Source organism: Aedes albopictus, chromosome 2 (genome assembly GCF_035046485.1).
Source record: "Aedes albopictus strain Foshan chromosome 2, AalbF5, whole genome shotgun sequence".
NCBI classification, from domain to species: Eukaryota; Metazoa; Arthropoda; class Insecta; order Diptera; family Culicidae; genus Aedes; species Aedes albopictus.
In genome coordinates this window covers 130,891,836-130,916,202 of record NC_085137.1, presented here as the reverse complement: position 1 = coordinate 130,916,202, position 24,367 = coordinate 130,891,836, and the positions used below count along the sequence as shown (strand labels likewise).

The window sequence follows — 24,367 nt, the reverse complement described above, 5'->3', positions numbered from 1 at the left end:
GAGACTGTCCACCGCCACCATGACCAACGGCAGTGTGCTGTAATTGAAGAAAAATAAAAACGATCAGTATTTCAGTCATTTTTCCACCTGTGCACAATACTCACCATTAAGAAACTGTAACCGATCCACAGACCCTCCCAGCCATTCGGACAGGTTGGTATCGCCAGCGACTGACTGTGCACCGCGATCACGTTGGACGGAACTTCGCAAACTGTACAACGTGAAATGTACGGACGCATCTCATGTTCAGTCACAGGCATCATCGGAATCGGAGCCGACGTCGACAACCAGAATGTCCTATCGTTTCTCGAGGCATAGTTGCACACATTATTCTGACCACAAGCCAGAATTGGCAGTGTTGAGAACTTACGAACACATGAACCAGCTGAACCCAAATCTTGATTATGTGGATAATCGTTGCCATCGACGTATAGCAAAGAATAACCGTCCCAAAGCTTGACATGACCCTCATCACACTGAGGAATTTCCTCAGACTGACTGTGCCTAACGAGCAGAATTCCAGTGAGATAATCAGGAGCAGGTGAACAAGGAGCTCCTGGTTCACCCTTAGCTCCAGGAATTCCAGGGAAACCGTCGCGACCAGGACGACCTTCCATACCAATTTCTCCTCGAATACCCTGCAAACCACGTGCACCTTCAAGTCCTCGCATTCCCATTTCACCTGGTGCTCCAGGAGCTCCCGGGATACCCGGCGGACCTTGAAGACCCGGAAGACCCTTCTCACCCTTTTGACCGTCGAAACCAGGTGGACCAGGAGGTCCCTTACGCTGTGGAGGCAACAGAGGAGTTTCACCCTTCTGTCCCTTTTCACCTGGTGCACCATCCAAACCAGGCAGACCTCTAGCACCTCGGTCACCCTTCTCACCGAATACTCCAACTAATCCAGGGGCTCCCTCCGGGCCTTGTAAACCACGGTCGCCCTTAGGACCTTGTGGGCCATTGAAACCATCGCGACCATCTCGACCTCTGTCACCCTTCTCACCTTGAGGTCCAGGGAAGCCAGGTGGTCCTGGATTGCCCTTCTCTCCTGGGAATCCACGATCGCCCTTCAATCCTTGCGGTCCGGGCATTCCGTCTTTTCCTGGTCGTCCTTCAATGCCAGAGTCACCTCGATCACCCTTTTCACCTTGTCGTCCAAGTGGGCCAGGCAATCCAGGAGGACCTTCAGGACCAGTTAATCCAGGTAGTCCTTTGTCTCCCTTTTCTCCGACGGGTCCTGGGCCACCATCTCTACCATTCTTACCAGGTCTACCGGGGAGACCCTTTTCACCTTTCACAACTGGGCATGGTTCACCTTTCTCGCCTATTGGTCCAAGATCACCCTTCATTCCTGGTAGACCTGGCAATCCTGGGGGACCTGGGAATCCTGGTTGTCCTTGCACACCCTGTGATCCCTTCATTCCCATCTCTCCAACCAAACCAGGGACTCCAACTTTGCCTGGCAGACCAGGAGCTCCTGGCAACCCAGTTTCACCCTTATCTCCCTTGACATCCTGAACAGTGGCTGGAGTTCCTCGTTCTCCGGGAATACCTCGCTCACCTTTAAGCCCCATGTAGCCAGGAGGTCCTGGTGGACCCATGTCACCCTTGTCACCACGATCACCACGTTCTCCAATGCGACCAACCTCACCTTTAGAGCCCTTCTCTCCATCTAGACCTCTAAGGCCGGGAACACCTTCAGGGCCTGGTTGTCCATCCATACCTGGAGATCCTGGAATTCCTGGGAGACCAGCACTGCCCTTATCACCCTTGATACCTGGGAATCCGGTAACGCCAGCATCTCCTTTTTGTCCATCAAGACCGGCTAAACCATCCATACCTGAATTACCACGATCACCTTTCTCGCCAGGCGCTCCAGGTCTTCCATATCCTGGCAATCCAGGTTCTCCCTTTGCTCCAGGAACACCATTCAGGCCTGGTCGTCCATCAATTCCACGCAACCCGGGAGCTCCCGGCTCACCCTTTTGTCCCTTTTCAGATGAAGATCCAGGCTCACCAACTGGTCCAGGTGGACCAGTATAACCACGATCACCCTTCTCACCAGGAAGTCCTGTCAAACCATCCAAACCTGGAGGACCTAATAATCCTTTGTCTCCCTTAGGGCCTGGAGGACCTGGAGGGCCCACCAAACCAGGAGCACCTGAAAGACCGTATTCACCTTTGTCTCCTTTGTCGCCACGTTCTCCTTTCGGTCCTTGCAAGCCTGGCAATCCAGGAGCACCTGGTAATCCTTGAACACCTTTACGACCTTGGAATCCTTTGGAACCATCATTACCGGGAGGACCTGTATCACCTTTCTGTCCAGGCCATCCAATGACACCAGGTGCACCAATATCCCCCTTCAACCCGGGCAATCCTTTCACGCCATCAATACCTGGCCGACCTGGAGCACCTGGAAGACCAGCGGGACCTTTTGGACCTGGTTCACCTTTGGGACCGACTTGCCCCGGTAAACCTGGAATGCCTGCAATACCAGCGTCTCCCTTTTCTCCAGGATATCCAACAATGCCCGGTGGTCCAGGATCCCCACGATCGCCTGAACCTCCGCGATCTCCCTTCGGACCACGCAAACCAGTGTTACCTTTAGGACCAGGTGGACCAACCATTGACAATCCTGGATCACCTTTAGTACCCTTTGGACCCGGTAGACCCGGAATTCCCGGTCCACCGTCTTTTCCAGGATTTCCTGGGAATCCCATTGGACCTGGACTACCCTTTTCACCTCGTGGACCTGGCAAACCTCTTGGGCCAACTGGACCAGGTGGACCTTGTGGACCCTGAGATCCACCGAGCCCAGTCAAACCACGATCACCCTTGTCTCCCTTTTCCCCTCGAATACCCTGTGGACCCATGAAACCTTTTTCGCCAGGAGATCCAGGCGGCCCTTTGATAGCTTCTTCCAGGTTCTTTGGAATACTGGCACATCTGCCAGGTTCACCCTTCAAACCTACAATACCCTTGTCACCTTTTTCTCCCACATATCCAGGATTACCCTTCAATCCTGGTTCACCTCGGATCGATTCGCCGTGTTTTCCTGGAGTACCGTCTCGACCTGGTGCTCCCGGAGTTCCATCGATACCAGGTTCTCCTGGTCGCCCTTTGTCACCTTTGGGACCAGCTGGTCCTCTTGGTCCGATAGGACCAGGGCTACCCAGATCACCTCGTTCTCCTTTGATACCAGGAAGTCCGGCTTCACCTGACATGCCTTTGTCTCCTTTCTCAGGCTTTACTTGGCTCAAATCAACGATTGCCGATTCACCCCGTTCTCCGTCAGATCCCGGATTACCTGGTAGTCCAGGCTCACCCTTGAATCCAGGTGCACCTCGCAAACCAGGGCTTCCGTCAAGTCCCATTTCACCGGGATAACCACGTTCACCTGCAGGACCAGGAGATCCAGGACGTCCAGCAGTGCCGTCATATCCACGTTCTCCCTTTTCTCCCTTCATTCCTGGTCGACAATCAGAACAGCGTCCTCCAATGTCTCCTTTTTCTCCACGTTCACCTTTCACCCCTGGAAGGCCGGGTCTTCCAGCGTCTCCCTTTTCGCCGTCACGTCCTGCTCTACCTGGTAGACCAGGGCGACCTTCCTTTGCATCACCAGGGGCACCCATTAGACCTTTGAAGCCACGTTCTCCCTTTTGTCCTTTCAATCCTGGAAAACTGTGAAAGACAAGTTGTTAGAAGATTGATACGTTATCAATAATTTTAACATAACGTACCCAGCCATTCCGGCGTTACCTTTCTGGCCGGGAATACCAACACCGGGTTCACCAGTTTCTCCTCGAAGACCCTCAGCTCCAGGTGCACCTGGGAATCCTCGTGTACCTTGTGGTCCTGGTAAACCGATCGCTCCGGGTTCTCCTTTTTCACCTTTTTCGCCGGGGAAACCTTCTGGGCCTGGACGACCGGGGATACCTTGTCCTCCTTTTGGACCAATTTGTCCTCGTGGTCCTGGATCTCCAGGGAAACCGTCAATTCCTTTGGGACCCGGGGGACCTGGGTAGCCGCGTGGACCTTTCGGACCGGGAGCGCCAGGACGACCTTCACCACCACCTGGTGGACCCGGAGGTCCAGGAAGACCTTGTAATCCCGGGTAGCCATCTTTTCCTGAATCACCTTTCGGTCCTGGCATTCCCTTCAATCCGTGTAGACCTTCGATACCGCGGTCACCTTTTTGACCAGGCAAACCAACGGGTCCGAAATTACCATCACGTCCCTGTAAGAAGAAGTGTTTTGTTATCGTTTCATTGCTACTTTAGATGATACTTACTCTAGGACCTGGTTGACCCGGTAAACCCTTTTCGCCCTTGAGACCCCGATCTCCGCCTGGTCCGCGGTCTCCGGCTTGACCCTTTTCTCCGGATAGTCCAGGTAGGCCTTCATCACCTTTATCGCCTTTTTGACCTTGGGGCCCGGTGTATGTTGTCTCCCCGATAGTTTCCTGAATTTCCGCTCCCTTGACACCCTTTTCACCTTTCTGTCCTTTTATGCAGAAACCCTTCAAGCCTTTGTCACCTTTTTCGCCGTGTGTGCCTGGATTTCCTTGTTGGCCCGGGCGTCCTTCGGATCCTCGTTCTCCGGGCTCTCCTTGACGACCTTGTGGTCCTTCTGCGCCATCTAGACCAGGTTCTCCCTTTTGGCCTTTGTTGTAATTTTCTGGATCACGTGCTGCCTCGCCTTTTTCTCCCTTGTCACCCCGTAGACCAGGATAGCCTCGAGGACCAGGCTCGCCCTTCAAACCAGGCAAACCCGGCAGACCATCGGTGCCGTTGCATCCGTCCACACCGGGGATACCGGGGGCACCTGGCGCACCAGGTAAGCCATTGGTTCCGGGTACACCTGGATATCCAGGCAGCCCATTGCGGCCACGATCACCTTTCAATCCGATCGGTCCCATTGGTCCGGGTTCACCTTTGGCTCCTTTGCTACCGGGCAAACCTTCCGCACCGGGGAATCCCTGCATGCCCTTGGGGCCTTGCAAACCCGGTGGACCTGGGAAGCCACGATTTCCCTTTTCGGCAAAACATTTCGGCGTACAGCATCCGCTTCCGGTGCAGTTCTTCGTCGGTGGACCCTGGGCACCGCTGACCGTGTCTATCACATTGTAACTGGGGTCGATGTAAGGCTGTGCTGGTGGTCGCGCGTATTCTCGTTCGTTGCGATTAAATAGGCCCACGCCTCCGGTCAAATCTTGCCAAAATTGCTGCAATCGGTGATAAGTGTGGGAAAGTGGAACGAAAAAAAAAGAGTGAAAAGAAACATCGGTTATTAATAGACCAACCGGAAACGGGTGTCCAGATCATTTGGGTTGCTACTTTACCGCATATGTGTGATGCGCGAACCATACTAGAAGCGTGGTTGTGATTAACCTAAAAATAGAGGGAAACAAAACAAACAGCGGATCTTGAGCAATGGGCAGTTGAGGGCGAATGTATAAAATATGAAAGTAATAAATGCGTTTAATTTGTTGCTGGGTTGTAGGATGGGGCCGGGCCTCGAAGAGAACCAAGAAGAAAGAGTCAGAGGGGCTGGTTGGTGATAAGGGGTTTGTTCTGAATGAAAGCATTTCTTATCGAATGAAGTAAGGGATCGAGTCCAACTGGATGCTATTGTTTGCGGAGGCGAGTAAAAACTATGAATGAAGTTTCGATCTTGAGTAAGAGATCCCACTTCAATGAGGATATGATGTAATGCTAGTACGCGTGTGGTCAGGAAACAACGTCTAACGATATCAGAAGTTAGTTTCTGTAATAGAGTGGGAGAGAGTTTGTTTCTGATTTTACACCAGTGGCAAAGTATCCAATTGGAAACTGTGCAAAATTGGACTGGTGATAACACAGGATGAATGACCTCGAGAGCCACATTTTCAGCATACGTCTTATCATTTGAATGAGACTTTTTAAACAATGACGATGATGACTGCCTCTGAACAGTCGCAGAGAAATTTTTTTAAGTCTTTAAATCACTATGAAAAGACAGCTTTTCTTCTACAGGAAAATTTCAAAAATCGTCATTTACACAATACATTGCATTTTAACCTATTCTGTTGATTTCAAATGTTACTGCATATGGCATGACAGGAGCCAGTGGCGCAAGGAGTGGGTAGGACAGGTAGGACATGTCCTACCCACAAAATATGCTAGGTAGGACAGTCCATGTTGTGTCCTACCCATGATTTTTCAAGGCAAAACTAAAAATATTAATATATACAATGAAATATTCTCCTCTACAATCGATAGCTTGGAGAAAATTTTAGTATCGAACTATCTTCTAAGGAAAAAAAAAGTCGGCAGCGCCGCTACCTAAACTTCATGATTTTGTAGCATTGCATGAAAAATTTTGCATAGAAATTCCATGAAATAGTTGTCCAGGAGCTCCATTGAGATAAAGCATTCATGTGCAGGGGATAGACAAAATGATCAGGACAGGCAACATTTTCACTTTTTAAAAAATGTTCAACTAGCTGTAACTTTTTAAAAAGTGCATCAAATATTCTCAAATTTTCACTGTAAGTACTTTTCTTCAAAACATATTCATATTCAAGTCAATTAGAGGGAATTTAGATGAACTACAATTAGCAATTAGCATTGGGGTCTCCAGTTACCCTAGTGGTTAAGGCTATGGATCGCCAATCCGGAGAAGGCGGGTTCGATTCCCGTCCGGTCGGGAAAATTTTCTCGACTCCCTGGGCATAGTGAATAATTGTGCCTGCCCTCACAATATACTTATTCATGCAATGACTGGCAAAGAAAGCCCTCCAATTAATAACTGTGGAAGTGCTCAAAGAACACTAAGTTGGAAAGAGGCAGGCCAAGTTCCAGTTGGAACGTCGAGCCAGAAAGAAGAAGAAGAACCCAAGCAACACACATGTTATATAAGAGTTACGACAGCGCAAATTTTGGTTGTATAGAAGTTAATTCGACGTTATTTCGACATTGTGTTGGAATTACGTCAAATAAACTTCTATACAACCAAAGCTTGCGCTGCCGTAACTGTTATATAACATGTGTGTTGCTTGGGAAGACAATTAGCATCTTGAATTTTGAAACGATGTTGAAGTTTTGGATAATTTGTTGTTTTATTAGAAAAATAACCTTATCGTTATAATTTTCTACCGCATTAAGAATTTTAAGTTGAGTCAAAAGTTTTTAATAGCTCATTATATAAGTCACTAGCTGTGCCCGGCAGCCTTTGTCTTGCCTACTGCGTTTTTTTATGTTCCAAGTTTAAGCCCCTGTCCACAAAATGCATGTAAACCGATTTTCAAAATAATCCCGATTACTCCATGTTTTTTGCTTCAGAAACCTTCCTTGGGTGGAAACTAACAGAACAAAACAAAGACGACCCCAATCGGACATCCCGTTCGTGAGTTATGCGCGGTCCCACGTATGATACTGCATTTTTATATATTTAGAAGATTAGGGGTCAAAATTTCATTGCATTCATTGGTTCATTCAATCCGGAGATATAACAGCTCAAAGTCAGCAATCGGATAATTATACCTTTATTAGACTCTTTATAACTTCGTGCAGAATAGCTTGATCTTTTCCAAAATTTGGACCACTGATACACAACTAGTTGATCAACTTACAGTGAATATTTGAAAATAGTTGATGTACTTTTCGAAAAGTTACAGTCAATTGAAAATTTTTTGAGAAGTGAAAATTTCGCCTGTCCCGATCATTTTGTCTATCCCCTGTAGAAGTAGGTTTTATAAAAAAAAGTTTCCTTTGGCTTTCTTCAACGAATCCTTTCACGATTTTCACCATTTTTGTCGTATGATATTTCCGGCCTGAGACATCTAGTGATTCTATTGAAATAACTTCAAAAACATAGAAATGCCAATTATCAAGAAACCAAGAAGTAGATACAAAATGTGGTTCGGGTTTGATAAGAAATACTGTAAATTGTTTCACCTAAAAGTTCTTACAACAAAGTTTCAGAGACTCTGTCAATGGAGTTTTTTTTTAATAACTTAACATTTTTGAACGATATCTCCAATAGTTACTCCAGATATTTCTAAAATAAAATTGCTCCAGGTAGACTGGATTTTCTTCGTGGCTTCCAGCAAGACTTCGCAGGACACCAAAATAAGCTGCTAGGGGAAAAACGGGTAACACCGTCAGGGGGGGTAAGCCCGTCACCCCAATGATTTTACCAGAAAACTGTTATTTAGTTGCTTTCTGGCCACACGCCTTATTTGTTTTTACCATTTTTACTCTTTCGAGACAAATGATACCAAAATTGACCTGTCAAACTCGAAGAAAATAAACAAAACAAACGCACGCGTCATAGTACCAACGGCGGATGTAATATTTCGTCGATAGAATTTAGCTTCTGGAATACAAAAGAAGTGCAAAAATTAACTTTAATCAATTATGTATTCTCTTCTGTGCTATTCTTTAGTGCCAAGATTCATTGAATGGTCAGTTTCAACAATTATTCAGAAATTACGGTCTAATTTAAGAAAAGTGGCCTTTTCGGGTAAGCCCGTCACTCATCGGCGGGGGTAGCACCGTCATGCTCTTCGGATCACCAGATGTTTGTTGAACTGGCTAGGAGTATCTATTAGATACCACGCAACTACAAACTAATGACCAACTAGGGAAATTTCTATAGGGGTCGCCCATAAATGACGTAGCATTTTATGGGGGGGGGGGTTGAGTTGGAGTCTCGAATTATGCTACTAGCTATGTATTACGCATTGGAAAATAGACTACGAGGGGTAGAAGGGGGTGTCAAAAATCGTAAAAAAAATGCTACGTCATTCATGGACGACCTTATATGGGTTTCTCCTGGGATTCCTGCGAGCTTTTTTTTTCTAAGGCTTCTTTCAGTATTTCCTACGGTTTATCCAACTTAATCTACTAGGATTTCTCCACGAGTTCCTGATTGGACTCTTCCTGTTCCTTCTGGACCTTCTAAGGGCATAATTTGTGAATTGTTTTTTCAGCGATTGCAAATTCACTAGCGCCGCCTAGTGGCAGAATTCCGAAACACGTGTCCCGTTTTATGTAAGTCTATGTCATACTGATCAGCTTTGCCGAAGACACCAAATCATTGGATTCTGAGATATGAGGTTTGGAAAATTTACTTGCTCACTAGCGCCGCCCAGTGGAGGAATTTCGAACTTTGTAACTCATCATCTGTAAGTTATTAGCGTATCCAATATTTTTTCCGAAGACACTTCGGACATTTCTAATTATCAGGGTCTTGAGCTGTCGCATATCGTAAGGTTTGCTTGACAGCCTGATAGGGTTCCTGTAGTGCAATTTATCATCAAACTGTTGGTGCCGCCTCTGGCGGCCAAGTTACCAACTAATCATATGAATCAAAGTTCTAAATGGTAGATCTTTTCAAAACCCTAAAACTTTGCCGAAGAAAGTATTGCGCTATCTCATAACACACCCGGGATAATTGGCCACACCCCCAAAAAGCCCAAATCCCTTAAGCTTAGTCTCCTATTAAAAGCGGATTCCAATTGCGCCCCCCGACCAGTGATTTAACAAGAGTATCGACTGTAGAATGATTGGTAAACCATCACTGCACTTCAAAAATGTATTGAAAATATTTTAAAATTGAAATTTTCAAAAGTATCAATATAAAAATATATGTGACGGACTTACCCCATAGGGGTGACGGTCTTACCCGCACTGAATTAAAAACATCAATATTTTATATGGTTGTGTTATGTACATTGTTCGCCAGAATTAACATAATTTGACAATTCCAATGCACAAGTCTTATAAAAAACTAATAAATCAAATATTCTGCGTACTGAAAATATCAATTTTCGCCTTAAATTTATTTTGAAAAATCCAAATGCTTAAGGTGACGGGGTTACCCCTTCCTCCCCTACAAGGAATCACCAAAGATGTTGCTACACATTTCTCTAAGCAGATGCTTTATCTATTGTAACAGTAAATGTCAAGATATTGCAAGAATAATTGTTCCAAGGATTCCACCAGAAATTTTATATTAAGCCTCTTCTTTTTTCCCTCCAAGTACTACGAGCTTCTCGAATCTTCCAATGGAAACCCTTTCTGTGCATTTCTTCGGAATTCTTAAATGGAATTTCGGCCTTCGAATTCAGTAAAAAATAAATCCGAAGATACCACGAAATTCACAATAAAGTTTAGTATGTTAACCCTTTGGAGCCGGAGGGGTCATATATGACCCCAACATAGAAACGGCTGTATAAACTCACCCATTCGATAAAACAGAGTACTGCCTTCGGCAAAGTTGCTGAAAATTGAATCCTCTATTAGGGAAAAATGGGCATATTTGTATTTGGGGCTTCATTGATAGCCTAGAACATCCTGAACACCATGAAATTTAGAGAACCGAAATAATTGACATACCAGTTGATCTAAAAGCTGAACATGGATGAGGGTTACGTTTATATGTATTAATTTAACTTCTACCAAGAATATCTAGAATATATTTTGGGATGTTCTAGGTATTCCAAACCGTCCTATAGTGAAGTCCTTCAAATATACAAGAATATTATTATGTTTTCACCATAAATAATAGCATTGCATACCCTACTGGCATCCGTGAAGCTCTTGACATTTACAATGTCATTTATAAACACTATAGGGACATTCCAGGTCAGCCAAACTACCTTGGAGTTCAGAACTCGAGGTCTACACTCGTTACAGTAGCCATATCTGTTATACTGAGTAACGTTACATAATCAACCGCAGTTACTGGAGCAATCTGAAGTCTACTAGCTTATTACAAACCTTTGTGACATTCAGGATCGTCCAAACTGTTCTATAATGTAGTCCTTCAAATCTACAAGAATAACTTTATTTGAATGGTATTGCATAATCTGCTGGGATTTAGAGACACTACATATTCCAGGTCAGCCAAACTACCGTGGAGTTCAGGACTTCAGTTCTACACTCGTAGCAACAGCTATATCTGACATACTGAGTCGTCGCGGTGAGTGGATCAACCTGAAGTCTACTGTATGTTATTATGAACCTTTGGGACATTGAGAGTCGTCCAAACAATCCTGAAGTTCAGCTCTTGATAGTAACAGTAGTTATTCTAACAATAAACTTTCAACTGTAATCTGTAATCGCATAATCCACTGTACTTACCAAAGTAGTTGGATGAACAATAAGCTTTGTTATTTTTTGGGATATAATGGGCTTTCTTACTGTTGATAAAAAAAACCACTGTGACATGAGGCGATTTCTTTCCAGATAGTAATGTTACACAATAATGTTTTGATAATTTAGCTATGTCGTAGTCTCTGGTTGTATTCTGTGAGCTCCAGTATGTATAATAGATTATGCAACATAACTCTATATAGCCAAAACAGTAACTTCAATTGTAGATGCTAGATATTAAACATCATAATAGTTTGGATGGCCCCGGCTGATCTTATGGTGTCCATTGAACATTCAGAAGATTTATTGGACATGATAGATTACAAATTGTAGCTTTGTATAAGGGAGGAAACTACCGTTACACCCGTAGACTTTAGAGTGTAATCTCAAGAATGGTTTGGATGAGCTGAGATATCCCAACAGATCCGATACTGTCTATTGCAGAAGACTTACTGGACATGATAGATTTCAAATCGTAGCTTTGTATAATGAAAGAAGTTACCGTTACACCCGTAGACCTTAGGATCTAAACTCAAGAACAGTTTGGATGACCTTGGATATCCAGAAAAAATATTCTGCATGATATTCTATTCTTTTTATGCTATTAAGCACCAAAACAACAGAAAAACTTAGAAAAAGTTCCATAATAACGCTTGGAAAAAAATCCGACTTCAAAGGGTTAAAAAATGCTATAGAATTGCTATTTAAAAATGTCTATTATTCCATACATTTGTCCTACCCACGTAATTGGACGTGGTCGCGCCTCTGACAGGAGCATTCCAACAATCCAACTAACATGTTTCTTCTTCGTTGCACTGCGGGCTTAAATCAGATTTCAAACCGCTTTTTCTGTCAACCGCAAATAATCTAGAGAAGTTTCAGAGGCTCCGGGAGTTTTCAGGGGCGTTCAGAGGGGCTTCACGGGGTGTTTCAGAGGATTTTTAGTAGATTTAAGTGGATTCAAGAATTCTCAAGGCAGACAAGCACCAAAACACCCTGTCCCTGAAGCCTATCAAAACTCTCCTGAAAACGAGTGAAACTCCTGCTGAAACCCCTCTGAAATTTCTCCTGGAACTCCCTTGAAGCTCCCACAACTCCCCTTAAATACTCCTTGTCATTCGGCCTGTAAAAACTCCATAAAGTTTCTTTTAAACCCTTGAAGCCTTCTAAAACACCCATGAATCCTTCTGAAACTCCCTTCAATCCCCATGAAACATCTCTGAAGTTTTCTAAAGCACCTCCTGAAATTCCCTAGAACTCTCTAAATCTACCCAAAAACAGAAACAACCCAGAAATGTTTCTGCATCCCCCTGAAATAGCCATATACTTCCACAAACGCCACTGAAAACTCCTGAAATGGCACCCCCTGAATGCTTTCAAAAACTCCCTGAAACTTTCCCAACCGCACTCTAACACTACTGAAAATCCCCTGAAGCAAAAAAGTAATGCAAACTTTCAGCCCCCTTATGCTCGTCTATTTATGCCATGGGCTGGGAATGCATAAGGACGTTCCCGTTCGAGGAAATATCTGCTATTGTTCTGTTGTTACTAAGAAGGTAATCTCAGATTTTACTCTATACTATGGAATAGAATTCTATCGCATTGTGTATGTTGATGCTTACTCTCAGAGCATAAGCTAATCGGTTGTCAGCCACTTCAGTGCGATAGAAATCGAAATTAACGTCTTCAAAATCACGACGCAAATTGTTAAAAAGAGGGGGAAGGATTGGAAACATAATACGGCGTCCGGGATCACCTGAAAATAGGGCGTTAAAAGAGGGAATTTTGTGCATAAATAACGTCTGCATTTGATGTGAGAAAACTTAATTCTTGATAAAAGGTTTCACTTCTAGGGTTTGAGGTGAGACCAATGGGGTTTCCTGGGGCTTCTGGGGAGCCTAAAAGAAAGAGATCCCTGAGGTTTCTAGGGGTGTTCTGATTTCGCTTCAGAGACTTAACAAGACAATTTCAGTAGGCCTGTGCGCCGACTTTATTTAGCTCAGCAGCGGAGTGAAGGCCATTTTTGGTCGGTGGCAGCAGGGGTGGCGGCGGCATGAATCGGCGTTACCGAAATTTGACCATGAAGATAGACGAAAAGAAGCTGACAGTACACTCTAGAATTTGTACTCTGAACTTTTCCAGACCATTGATGACATAAATTATCATGTACGTTTGAATACCCATTTTTAATTTTTGTTTGGGTCCGTCATTGCAACTAGTTATTTATTAGACCTAATATGACATTACCGTATCGTTAGTGTAGTGCATGTCGCATTACTCCATTGCATTTCAAGAACTATAACTATATAAAGTAAGGAACTTCAGAATGATTTCTACGAGAAATCCCCGAGGAAATTCTAGGAGAAATCCTCGAAGGCATTCAATGAGGAAACTTGCAGGAACTGCAGGAATAATCCCTGAAAAAGTGCTAGAGGTATCTCTGAAAGAACTTCTGCAGGAATCGCTGGTGCTTCAAGAATATCTCCCTGGAGGAATTCCAAGTAGTATCCTTGAAGGAATTCTAGGAGAAATCACCGAAAAAAAAAATCCACCCCAAAGGAATTCCACAAAGGAATTCGAGGAGAAATCCCCAAAAGATATCAAGGAAGAATCATTGAAGGATATACAAGAGGATTAATCGAAGAATATCCAGGATTAACCCTCGAAGGAATTCTGGGAGGAATCCCTGAAGGAATTTCAGAAGGAATGCCTTGAAGGAATTCCAAGAGAAGCCTCCGAAGGTATTCCAGGCAGATTTCTCGAAGGAATTCAACCGGAAATCTACAGAGGAATCTCTGAATCAACTCGTGTAGGAATCCCTGAATGAACTCTTGGACCAATCCCTGCAGGATCTGCTGTATCCACCCCTGAAGGAACTTCTGCAGGAATCTCTGGTGGTTAAAGAATATATCTTAGAGATCTCATCAGAAACTTCTGAAGAAATCCTTGATTGGAATTGTAGAGGAATTCCAGGAAGAACCCCAGGAGGAATACCCGATGGATTTCCAAGAGACATCGTCGAAGGAATCCACGAAGAATTTCCAAGAGGAACCCGCGAATAATTTCCAGGAAGAATCCCCGAAAGATTCCCAGGGAGATTCTCCGTTGGTTGCCTGGCTCGAACATGATCGTGTGATATCCGCTGATCCAGAAGGTTGCTTCGCCAAACAAAGGAGTAAGCAAGGAGACTCGTTGTGGTAAGCAAACCATGTATGCAAATATCAAGCTTGCCTGATGCATCCTGGAACGCTCCAAATTGCCCTTAAAAACCCTCCGAGAATTTTATAAAGCTCTTATGATACCTCTTGAAACTCTCTTGAAATGCTTCTGAAACCTCCCGAGACTTCCTTAAAAGCTCCTGAAACTCCCAGAGACAACCCTTATACATCCTGAAATTGTCTGAAACGCTCCTGAAAACCTTTCTGAATCTCATATGGAAACCCATTTGAAACCCCCTGGTACACAATGCACCCCCCCCCTGAAAGCTCCTGCGATATTTTGAAACGTCCTACTGTAACTCCTGTGAAACCCCCCCAAAAAACAACTTTGAAGCCCAGTGAATAGCCTCCTGACTAATTAAAAAATCTCCATGAGACTCTGCGCCTCGTTAAGAGCCAGTCATCATCGTTATTTCGTGTTCTTAGCGTACAGACAAGGAAATTTCAGAGTTTCCAGTTGTTTTGATCATCGATTTGCAAACATAGAGGCTTGCAGCAAAAACCTAACCTCATCGATTTTCATACGATTTGTAAACATTGCCCTCATTTTTTTTGGCAAGTACGGCTTTATGGACCGACGCCGAAGGAAAGAAAGAGAAGGAGACAATGCTGACGTGCACTGTGCTCATAACCTCACAATCTCGTCTGTTTTTTTAACTGAGCGCTAATTGGGACAAAGTCGGCAACCCAGTTAAAGAACAGTCAGTTTTGTGTGAATGCTGTATTTCATTTTTACACTCCCAGTCAAAAGTTAGGGGTCACTCTCTTAGAAATAAAAAAAAAATCAAAATCAAATTCACATTCAAAAGTTAACGAATTATAGAAACTTTGAATATCATTGAGGCGAAACTTTTCCAAAAATATGTGTTTGTTAACTTAGCCTTAAGTTGCAACGTAGTCTAAGACAAAAATGTAGTTGAGGCTGTCCATTTATTACAAAGGGATTTTTCACGATTTTTTATCACGTCAACCACCCCCTCTCCCTTCTTGAAAGATTTTTTGTATAAGAACCCAAATATTTTGTATGACGCGTAAGATAATGGACATCCCATTCCGATCTTATACCAACTTTTCGAACCCTCTATGCAGAATACCCTCTTCGAATGAGTGTAATTAGTTTTGTACCTTTTGATTCCGCCCTACTTTGCTTATCCTTTGACAGATACGCGTATTTCGACTATCACTTGTAATCTTCCTCAGTGTCAGTTATCCACTAATTATTGATCTCATCGTCGAAAAGATTCGGGTCAGTCTTATTTTAATATTGGGTCGACCCAATTTCCAGCGACACTGCCGGAAGTTTAAATCTATTTTGTTTAGTAAATGTTGTTGCTTTAGGTGAAGTATACATAAGACTGCGTTGGCGAAATACCGCATAAATCACGTAGAAAGTTTCTTTTGAATGAGCCCTAAAGTTTTAAAATCGAACTCAAATTGACAGAGATATGAGCTTAAAAAATAATCAGTTTTTGAAGGGGTTTGAAGGGGATTCCAAACTATTGATTGCCGGTATATTTATTAAACACACTTAGTTGAGTGTGTCACTTCAAGTAACCTAAATCACAGTTTCAACGTAGAGTTGATTACGTTTGGCGTAACCTAAAATTTTCGAATACTTTGGGTCAACAAATCCTTCCTGTATATTTCCGTCAGTATGTAGTATTATTTCAAAAAAGGTTACATCTGCTGCATCACTTACCAAAATGAATTCTAATCATCAACAAACATTTTTATTACATCCCGCTAACCATTCAAATTATTTCTACCAAAACCAATAAGGCTGATACAAATTCAAGCCTAACGCCTTGAGCACTAGCGTGCACTTGCCCCCCCTTCTATAAAAAAAATCTATGCACCATTTTTGCAATTCTTGAACCTTGGATCTTACCACGCAATGTTGAGAATCACTGAGCTATGGTGCACCATTGACACATACAATTTCTTAGTATCTCATGCACAACCATGATCTCAGAATCATCTAGGCTAAACTCACGCACCATCTTCTAACTAATCAGTGATGTCAGCACCACATTTGAAAAACATGCACCATTTTGGCATTTCGTATTCCAAAACTGTATTCCATGTACGTGAACCATGGTGACTTCGGCACCACATTGAATTCTAAGCACCATTTTTGCAATCCGTGCACCTAGCCATACAAAATAACGAGTATCACTGAATAACAGTGACGACTAATACAGCACACTGACATCATGCACCTTCTTCAAAGATTTCAATGCACCATCATGATGTCCACATAATGATCTAGGTATCCACGCATTATGATGATCGCATGAAATGTCTTTTTATCAATTAAGTATCTAATACCTCATACTGATATGCACCATCATAAAATTTCATGCACCATCACATAAATCTTCAAGCACCATTTCAGCGTTTTTCATATCACTGAGCCGTGAGCATCACTTAAAATACATTTTTTTGTATGCTATGCACCATTTTTGCAATTCGTGCACCTAACCATAAGCTTTGAAAAACGGTGACAACTAATGCATCATCTAGTATCATGCACCTTCTTCAACGGTTTCCAACCACCATTTTGGCATTCACTATATCATCTTGGCATCTTATGCACCATTATGATGTGGTTAACAAGTGAATTTGATGCACCATTTTGGCATTTCGCATACAAAATAGCATTCCTTGTACCTGGACCAACATTTCTGTGCCGCATTGAGTTTCCTGCACCATTTTTGCAATTCGTGCACCTACATATGGAATTTGTTGAGTATAACTGAATCATGGTAAAACTAATGCACCATACAGACATCATGTAGCTTCTTTGCATTCCATGTACCACCATGATGATCACATAAATATCTAAGCACCATCTCACGCGTCATCTAAAAATTTAATTCACATTTGAATTTCATAAGCTCCATTTTGCCATATCCTACACCCAATTGTATTCCATGTACCTGATCCATGTTGACTTCCGCACCACATTAAATTCTATGTATCATTTTTTGCAATTTTTAATTTTGGATCTAACCACCCAATGTTGAGAATCACTGAATCATGGTGGCAACAAATGCACCCCTGATACATACAATTTCTCAGTATCTCATGCACAACCATGATGTGCTCAGAATCATTTTTAGGCTAATCTCACGCACCATCTTTTAACTAATCGTTGATGTCAGCACCATATTCGAAGAACATGCACCATTTTGGCATTTCGTATTCCAAAACTGTAATCCATGTACGTGAACCATGGTGACTTCGGCACCACATTGAATTCCAAGCACCATTTTTGCAATTCGTGCACCTAGCCATACACAATGTCGAGTGTCGCTAAATAACGGTGACAACTAATACAGCACACTAACACCATGTACCTTCTTCAAAGCGTCCACAGAATGATCTAGGTATCCACTCATTATGCTGATCTCATGCACTATCTTTTAATCAACTAGGAATCTAATGCATCATACTGATATGCACCATCATTAAATTTCATGCACCATCAAAGCTTTCCAAGCACCATTTCAGCGTTTATTATATCGTCGGTTTCCTGCAATAGGGGCACAACTCGAAATTTGTCATTTTTGAGATTTTGATGGCAAATGATGAAAAACTTGGTAAACTTTCATCTCACAAAGACCCGTTCCGAAATTCGTTGAGAAACGCGAGATTTTGGCGTTCTCACCAATTTTCCGCAATAAAGGCACAACTCAAAATCAGTCAACTTTTTCAATAGTCGTTGAAAAATAGTTATCAAAAATTCATGAAACAGATAGTCCTCCCGAGCAGAAGAGAATAATAACAGCATAACAAAATGCGTTATTTTGGCAAAATAACTGCATAATGGAATTAGTTATTTTTATGTTATTAACATAACATATTGAGTTATAAACTTGTCTGTCATAAGCGGCAAAATAACAAGTCACATAACAAAAATTTGTTCCTGGAAAATCAATATAATAACATGTTTTGTTAGTGTCAATAACAACTTAATAACAGTGAATTTGGGAAATATTTCAATATCAAATTTTGATATTAAAGAGTTATTGATAACATCCCGAAAGCAAAATTATTTATGATATCAAACAATTGCACATGCTGTTGAATAGGATGCTAAAGTGGAGGCGATATGCGTACACTTTACCCGTGGTTAAATGAAAGCATGTACGCATATGGCCTCCACATTAGCATCCTTTTCTACATCATATATGACTTCGTGTTGGCTGAGAATGCTATACATATTTAGACCAGCATGTGAGGATAACGGAACAATCATTGCGAACTTAAGTTTCTCTCTTCGCTCATAGGCGTATTTTAAACTATTCATATAATCTTTTACCAAAAATAGGTAGATCCGACTTCATCCTCTGGAACGACAGGGAAAACATGTGAAAGTATAAAATATTTCTGAAAAATCCCATTCAAAACCATCTACAATTTTGGATTCAGCTGTCTGTATTAGCTTCGTTCAAACAAGTTTACTAAATTAGTTTGACATTTTTATAATTGAAATTCTCATGTCAAATGCGGAATCTGGAACGTCCCTTTCAAACCCCACCTTCAATATCGTCGCTATGTTCACGTTTTGATGTATGTAGGGTGCTGCGCCACTTGGGCAGTGGCTGATATTTTGGGAACTTTTCAGCTACAACTCAGTCAATTTCAAACCTCGCGGCGCCCAGCAGGGACTTGGTGTTGTACACATTACAGCACCTCCATGTCACGTAATATACCACACCTCTTAACAAATATGATACCGTAAGCATAACTCGCGAAATATTGTAAATAACGTTGTTGAATGACGTAGGATTTATTTCAAAACTTGTTTAAGTTTTGATAGCAATAGCATAAAGTATTGGTACACTCTCAATAATACAATAATAATCAAACTTGTTCCACAACAAAATGTAATATTGAAATATTATTTAATGGCTGTATACCAATAGCTTGGTCATAACAAAATAAAATTGTCCAACAAAACATGTTATGGAAACGTAATGCCTTGATAATACAATAATAACAAAACGAGATATAAAAACAGGTTTTGTAATTTCGTAGTTATTAATTTGATATTCCCCTCTGCTCGGGCTTCAGCATCTTTCCATGCTACAATAATCAAAATTCGTTAGTTCTTGTCAAGAGATGAGAGAAATAAGTGAACTTGCAAGAGGTGCTTCAAGGTTGCCATTTTTCAAAGGCTTATCCTGAAAATTCACATTTTTTGAGTTGTGCCCCTATTGCAGGAAACCGACGATATCATCTAGGCATCTGATGCACCATTATGTTGTGAGCATCACATAAAATACTTTTATTTTGTATTCTATGCACAATTTTTGCAATTTGTGCACCTAACAATGCAACATGTTGATAATCTTTGAATAACGGTGACAACTAATGCAGCTCACAAGCATCATACGCCTTCTTCCAAGCCTTCCATGCACCATTTTGGCATTCATTATACCATCTAGGCAGTGGCGTAGCTAGGAATTTGGGGGCCCGGTGCGGAACCGAAATTGAGGCCCCCACATATTCCTTTGTGAATTTCTTCGGGGAATTCTGCAAGGATACATCCCGTAATTCCATCAATAAGCGTAATATTTTTCTGAGAAATATTGTCGAAAAAATGTTGACCAATTTATTTAGAAAGGCACCAAGTAATCCTTTAAGAGTTCCTTTCAAGATTTCTTTGCCATTTTCTTTAAGAAATATTTTTTGAAGAATAATTTATCTTCATGATTCCTTTAAGTGGTTAATTGCAAAGGCTCCATCGAGTAATTTTCCAAATATTTGTTCAGGAAGTCCACATTGGATTCTATCAATAATATGTATATGGATTCATCTATAAGATCCCCCCAAGAACTCCTGAGAAATTCCAGAAAAAATCACTACAAATTCTTCAATGATTGTTTCGGAACCAGATATTCTTCCAAGAAATTACAGCGGAATTCCGCCGGATGAAGAGAAGTTCTTCTAGAATTTTTCCATGTTATTTTTTAGGCGATCCTATAAATATTCGTTTAATGATTTTACTACTTTAGTCAAGTATATCTCCACACATTTCTCAATTATTCCTTTACATAGTTGTTTCAGAAAAATCTCCAAGATTTTATCTTGGCATTTCCTCAAGCAATCATCATTGTTAAGAATTTCTTCCAAGGATTCTTTCAAGACTTACTGCAATGCTTTTGTTTCAAAAAAAATCTCTGCAAGAAGTTTCTCTGAGATTTTACTTATATATCAATCCTAAAACTCCTCCAGAAAATTTTCAAAGAATACATTGATTAATCTCTAGACAAGTTCCTCTGAGAATATTCTCAATTCTGTATTCTAAGTATTCTAAATTCTTTCGAAAAATCCTTCTGGAATTCCTCCAACGAACTCTTTAATATCCATCTACTCTAGGATTTTCCCCAAGCATTCCTCTGGGAAATCTTCTACCTAAAAAATTCTTTTGCGATTTTTTATATGATTCCTTTCAAATTCTTTCGAGAAATCTTTAGAAAAATGTTTTCATCAAGCAACTCAGTCAAGAATTTCTCTAGGATTTAGTAATTATTTCTCCAAAAAATCTTTCAAAAAATTATCTGAGGATTCATGGTACGGTCAACGTGTCCTTAATAATCTTACGGTCCCAAATTCATCCTGTTAGAATAGCGATTACGACACTGACCGTTCACGCAATTTTTGTTACCATTCGTGCTTCGTCTCACAAAAATGCAAAAAATAAGAAACAAAACAAAACGCGCTTTATTTTTTGTCTTGAGTATGATAAAAATGGGATGAGCTATATGCTTAGGCGAAACCGGAAGCATTTCCTCACTTTTTGGTTTTTGATTTTTTATTAAATAACGAAGCAATATTTTCAAAATCGGTTTTCGTGCACATGTAGAGTATGGATCAAGGTATCTTCTGATTTTTTTTTTGTAGTGGAAAATATTTTTTGTTTTTGCAGAAACCATTTTTGAACGAAATTTCACAAAAAATGTTTTTTTGCAAAAATGTAAAACATTTTCCACCTCAAAAAATTCCGAAGATACCTTGATCCATACTCTACATGTGCACGAAAACCGATTTTGAAAATATTGCTTCGTTATTTAATAAAAAAATCAAAAACCAAAAAGTGAGGAAGTGCTTCCGGTTTTGCCTTAAATATTAAAGGAGCAGATACCCTTATCTTCTCAAATTTAATAGTTTCTTCAGAAGTTTCTCCAATGATTCCTCCTAAAACATTTTTGTCAATTTCTTCAGGAATTCTTCAAAAATGTCTTGAAGCATCCTTTAAGTGATTAATTCAAATCATAGAGGATATTCATCGGAAAATTTTTCAGGAATCGCTTCATAATTATAATTGGATTTTTTCCAAGGATTTCTTAAATATTTCTTCAAAACAAAAACTCTTTAAAATTCTTCAAAGATTCTTTCAGAATTTCTTCAAGGGTCAGATACCTAATCGGATGAAGCATTCCTTGCATAATTTGTATAATATTTTTTCTTACAATTCTACCGATGATTACTTTTGGGATTTTTCAGAGATCGCTTAAGGAACTCTAACTAAGCATTATTCGAAATTCCAAAGGAATTCCTTCAAACAGTTCTTTAGGAAATCCTCCCAAATTCCCTTAGAAATTTTTCTAAAGTTTTCTTTAGTAGTTCATTCAATTAATTCACTTGGGATTTATCCATAGATTCGTTTAGAATTTAATACAATTTTCTTCTAAATTTCTTAAATTGATTTCATTAATTCATTCTTAAACTGATTTTCCCAGGTATTTTACGAATATTTTTACATTATTTATAGGTATAAATTTTTTCGAAGATTCTTATACAAATTATTCCAAGATATTCTATAAGAATTCCTCCGGAAGATCTTTTAAGTGTTTTCGATAGAAAAGCTTTAGAAATTCCTCCAATTAGCCTCTCAAGGATTCAAGAATTTCTTTAATGAATACTATAGAAATTCTTTTAAAAAAATGAAAGGAATCTTTCAAGAATTTCACAAAAAAATCCTCCTAGAAATGCTACTGCAATTCCTTTAAACATTTTAGGAATTGCTTTGTGATTTTTCCTGGAAATTGTTTGTGAACTTCTCTGGTTCTTCTTCTTCTTCTTTCTGGCTCGATGCTTGGCCTGCCTGCTGGAAATTCCTAAGGTAATTCTTATGAGATTTTTTTCGACCGTTCCGTTGTAAATTCTTGGTTTTGTTTTTAAATTCGCGGGAGTGTATCTCATAGAACTACAATAGTGACAACCCAAGCAGCACACATGTCACAAAGAAGTGTCGACAGCGCAGGTTTTTGGTTAGACACGAGTCATTTTCAAGTTATTCTAACCCAAAGGAAAAATAACTTGAATATGACTCATGTCCGACCAAAAATCTGCGCTGTCGACACTCCTTTGTGATATGTGTGCTGCTTGGGAATAGACTGAACTCCGTAAGGAATTATCAAAAGAAATATCCAGAAGAATTTTCTGAGGACTTTTGAGGACTTTTAAACAATTTACAAACGAATTAACTATAGAATTTTCAAAGAACCTCCCGGATGAATTTCTAAAGTATTATAAAAATAATTACAAAAGTAATTGTCAGGTATATTAGCAAAGGGACTGCCGGTGAAACTTCCAAAGAAATTGTTCAATTTCTGAAATATTTCCTGGAGGGATTTTTGAGGAATATCTGAAAAAATTCATTGGTGGAATTCCTGGCGTAATCCATGAAGGAAGAAATTTTTCGAGGAATTCCTTGAAGATTTTCTGGAGCAAAAACTAGAGAAATTTTTATAGTTGTCCCAGGAGAAGTTTCTGGAGAGATTCTTGGAAAAATTCCAGAAAAGAAAATTCTGTAGAAATCCCAGGAAAAAAATCTCGAGGAATTCCTAGAAGAGTTCCGGGAGAAATTTCTTCAGGATTTTCTGGAGAAATCCGAGCAGGAATTCCTTAAGGTATCCTTGCAGAAATTCCTGGAGGAATCCCTGTAGAAATTCAAGATGGAATTACTGAAGACATTTTTGAAGGAATGAATGGAGGAATTCCTGAAAGAATTATTTGAGGAATTTTTTGCGAAACATTCCTGGAGGAATTCCTGGAGAAATTCCTGGATGATTTTCTTCAGGAATCTCTGGAGAAATTTCTGGAAGAATCCATGTTTGCATTCCGGGAGGTATTTCTGGATAAACTCCTCCAGAATTTTTTGGAGGAATTCATTTATGAATTCTTAGAGGAATAACTAGAGAAATTCCTGGATAAATTCTTTAAGGCATTTCTGGACAAATATTTAAAGCTTCCTGGAGGAATGTCTAGAGGAACTCCTCGTGGAATTAATAAAGGATTTTTTTTAGCAATTTCTGAAGAAACTCATGGATGAATTCCCGAAGAAATTTCGGAGGAATCCATGGAGAAAGCTTTGGATGAATTCCTAGAGAAATTCCCGGAAAAGATCCGGGAAAAATTCTTTTAGGATTTTCTGGAGGTATTAGTCGAGGAATTTCTGGAAGAATCTCTGGAGACAATATTGGAGGAATTCTGGCAGAAATTCTTAGAGAATTTTCTGTAGGAATTTCGGCAGCAATCCCTGGAGGTATTTCATGAGGATTCCATGGAAGTATCCCTGGAGGAATTCCTAGAAGAGTTCTGGGAGAAATTGATTGAGGATTATGTGGAGGTTCCCGTGAAGGATTTCCTGGAAAAATCCCTGGATGAATGCCTTGAGAAATTTCTGGTGGAATCCATGGAGGGAGGAATTTCTGAAGGAATTCCTGAAAAAAAAACCTGGAGAAATTCCTGGAGGAATCCATGGAGGTATCCCTGAAGGAATTCCTGGAAGGGTTCCGGGAGACATTCCTTTGAGATTGTCAGGAGGAATTCTGACAGAAATTCCTAGAGTATTTTCTGGAGTAATTCCTGGAGGTATTTCTGGATGAGTTTTTGAAGAAATTCATGAATAAATCGTTAAAGGAATGAATCCCTGAAGAAGTCCTTGAGAATTTCCTGTAGAATTTCCTGGAAGAATCCATGGATGAATTGCTT

General features: G+C 40.9%; 1 protein-coding gene across 9 annotated transcripts in view; it reads right to left on the bottom strand.

Annotated features, from left to right (window-relative positions):
• The window catches only part of LOC115253661 (collagen alpha-1(IV) chain), a gene marked incomplete at its 3' end in the record, with an annotated part of 39,015 nt that continues 14,648 nt past the window's right edge, over positions 1-24,367 (bottom strand). For all 9 annotated transcript variants that reach the window (XM_029853336.2, XM_029853335.2, XM_029853338.2 and 6 more), the window contains 5 exon segments: positions 1-37; positions 105-3,681; positions 3,741-4,237; positions 4,292-5,224; positions 5,342-5,390. In XM_029853336.2, coding sequence (XP_029709196.2) covers positions 1-37; positions 105-3,681; positions 3,741-4,237; positions 4,292-5,224; positions 5,342-5,390 — 5,093 coding nt within the window.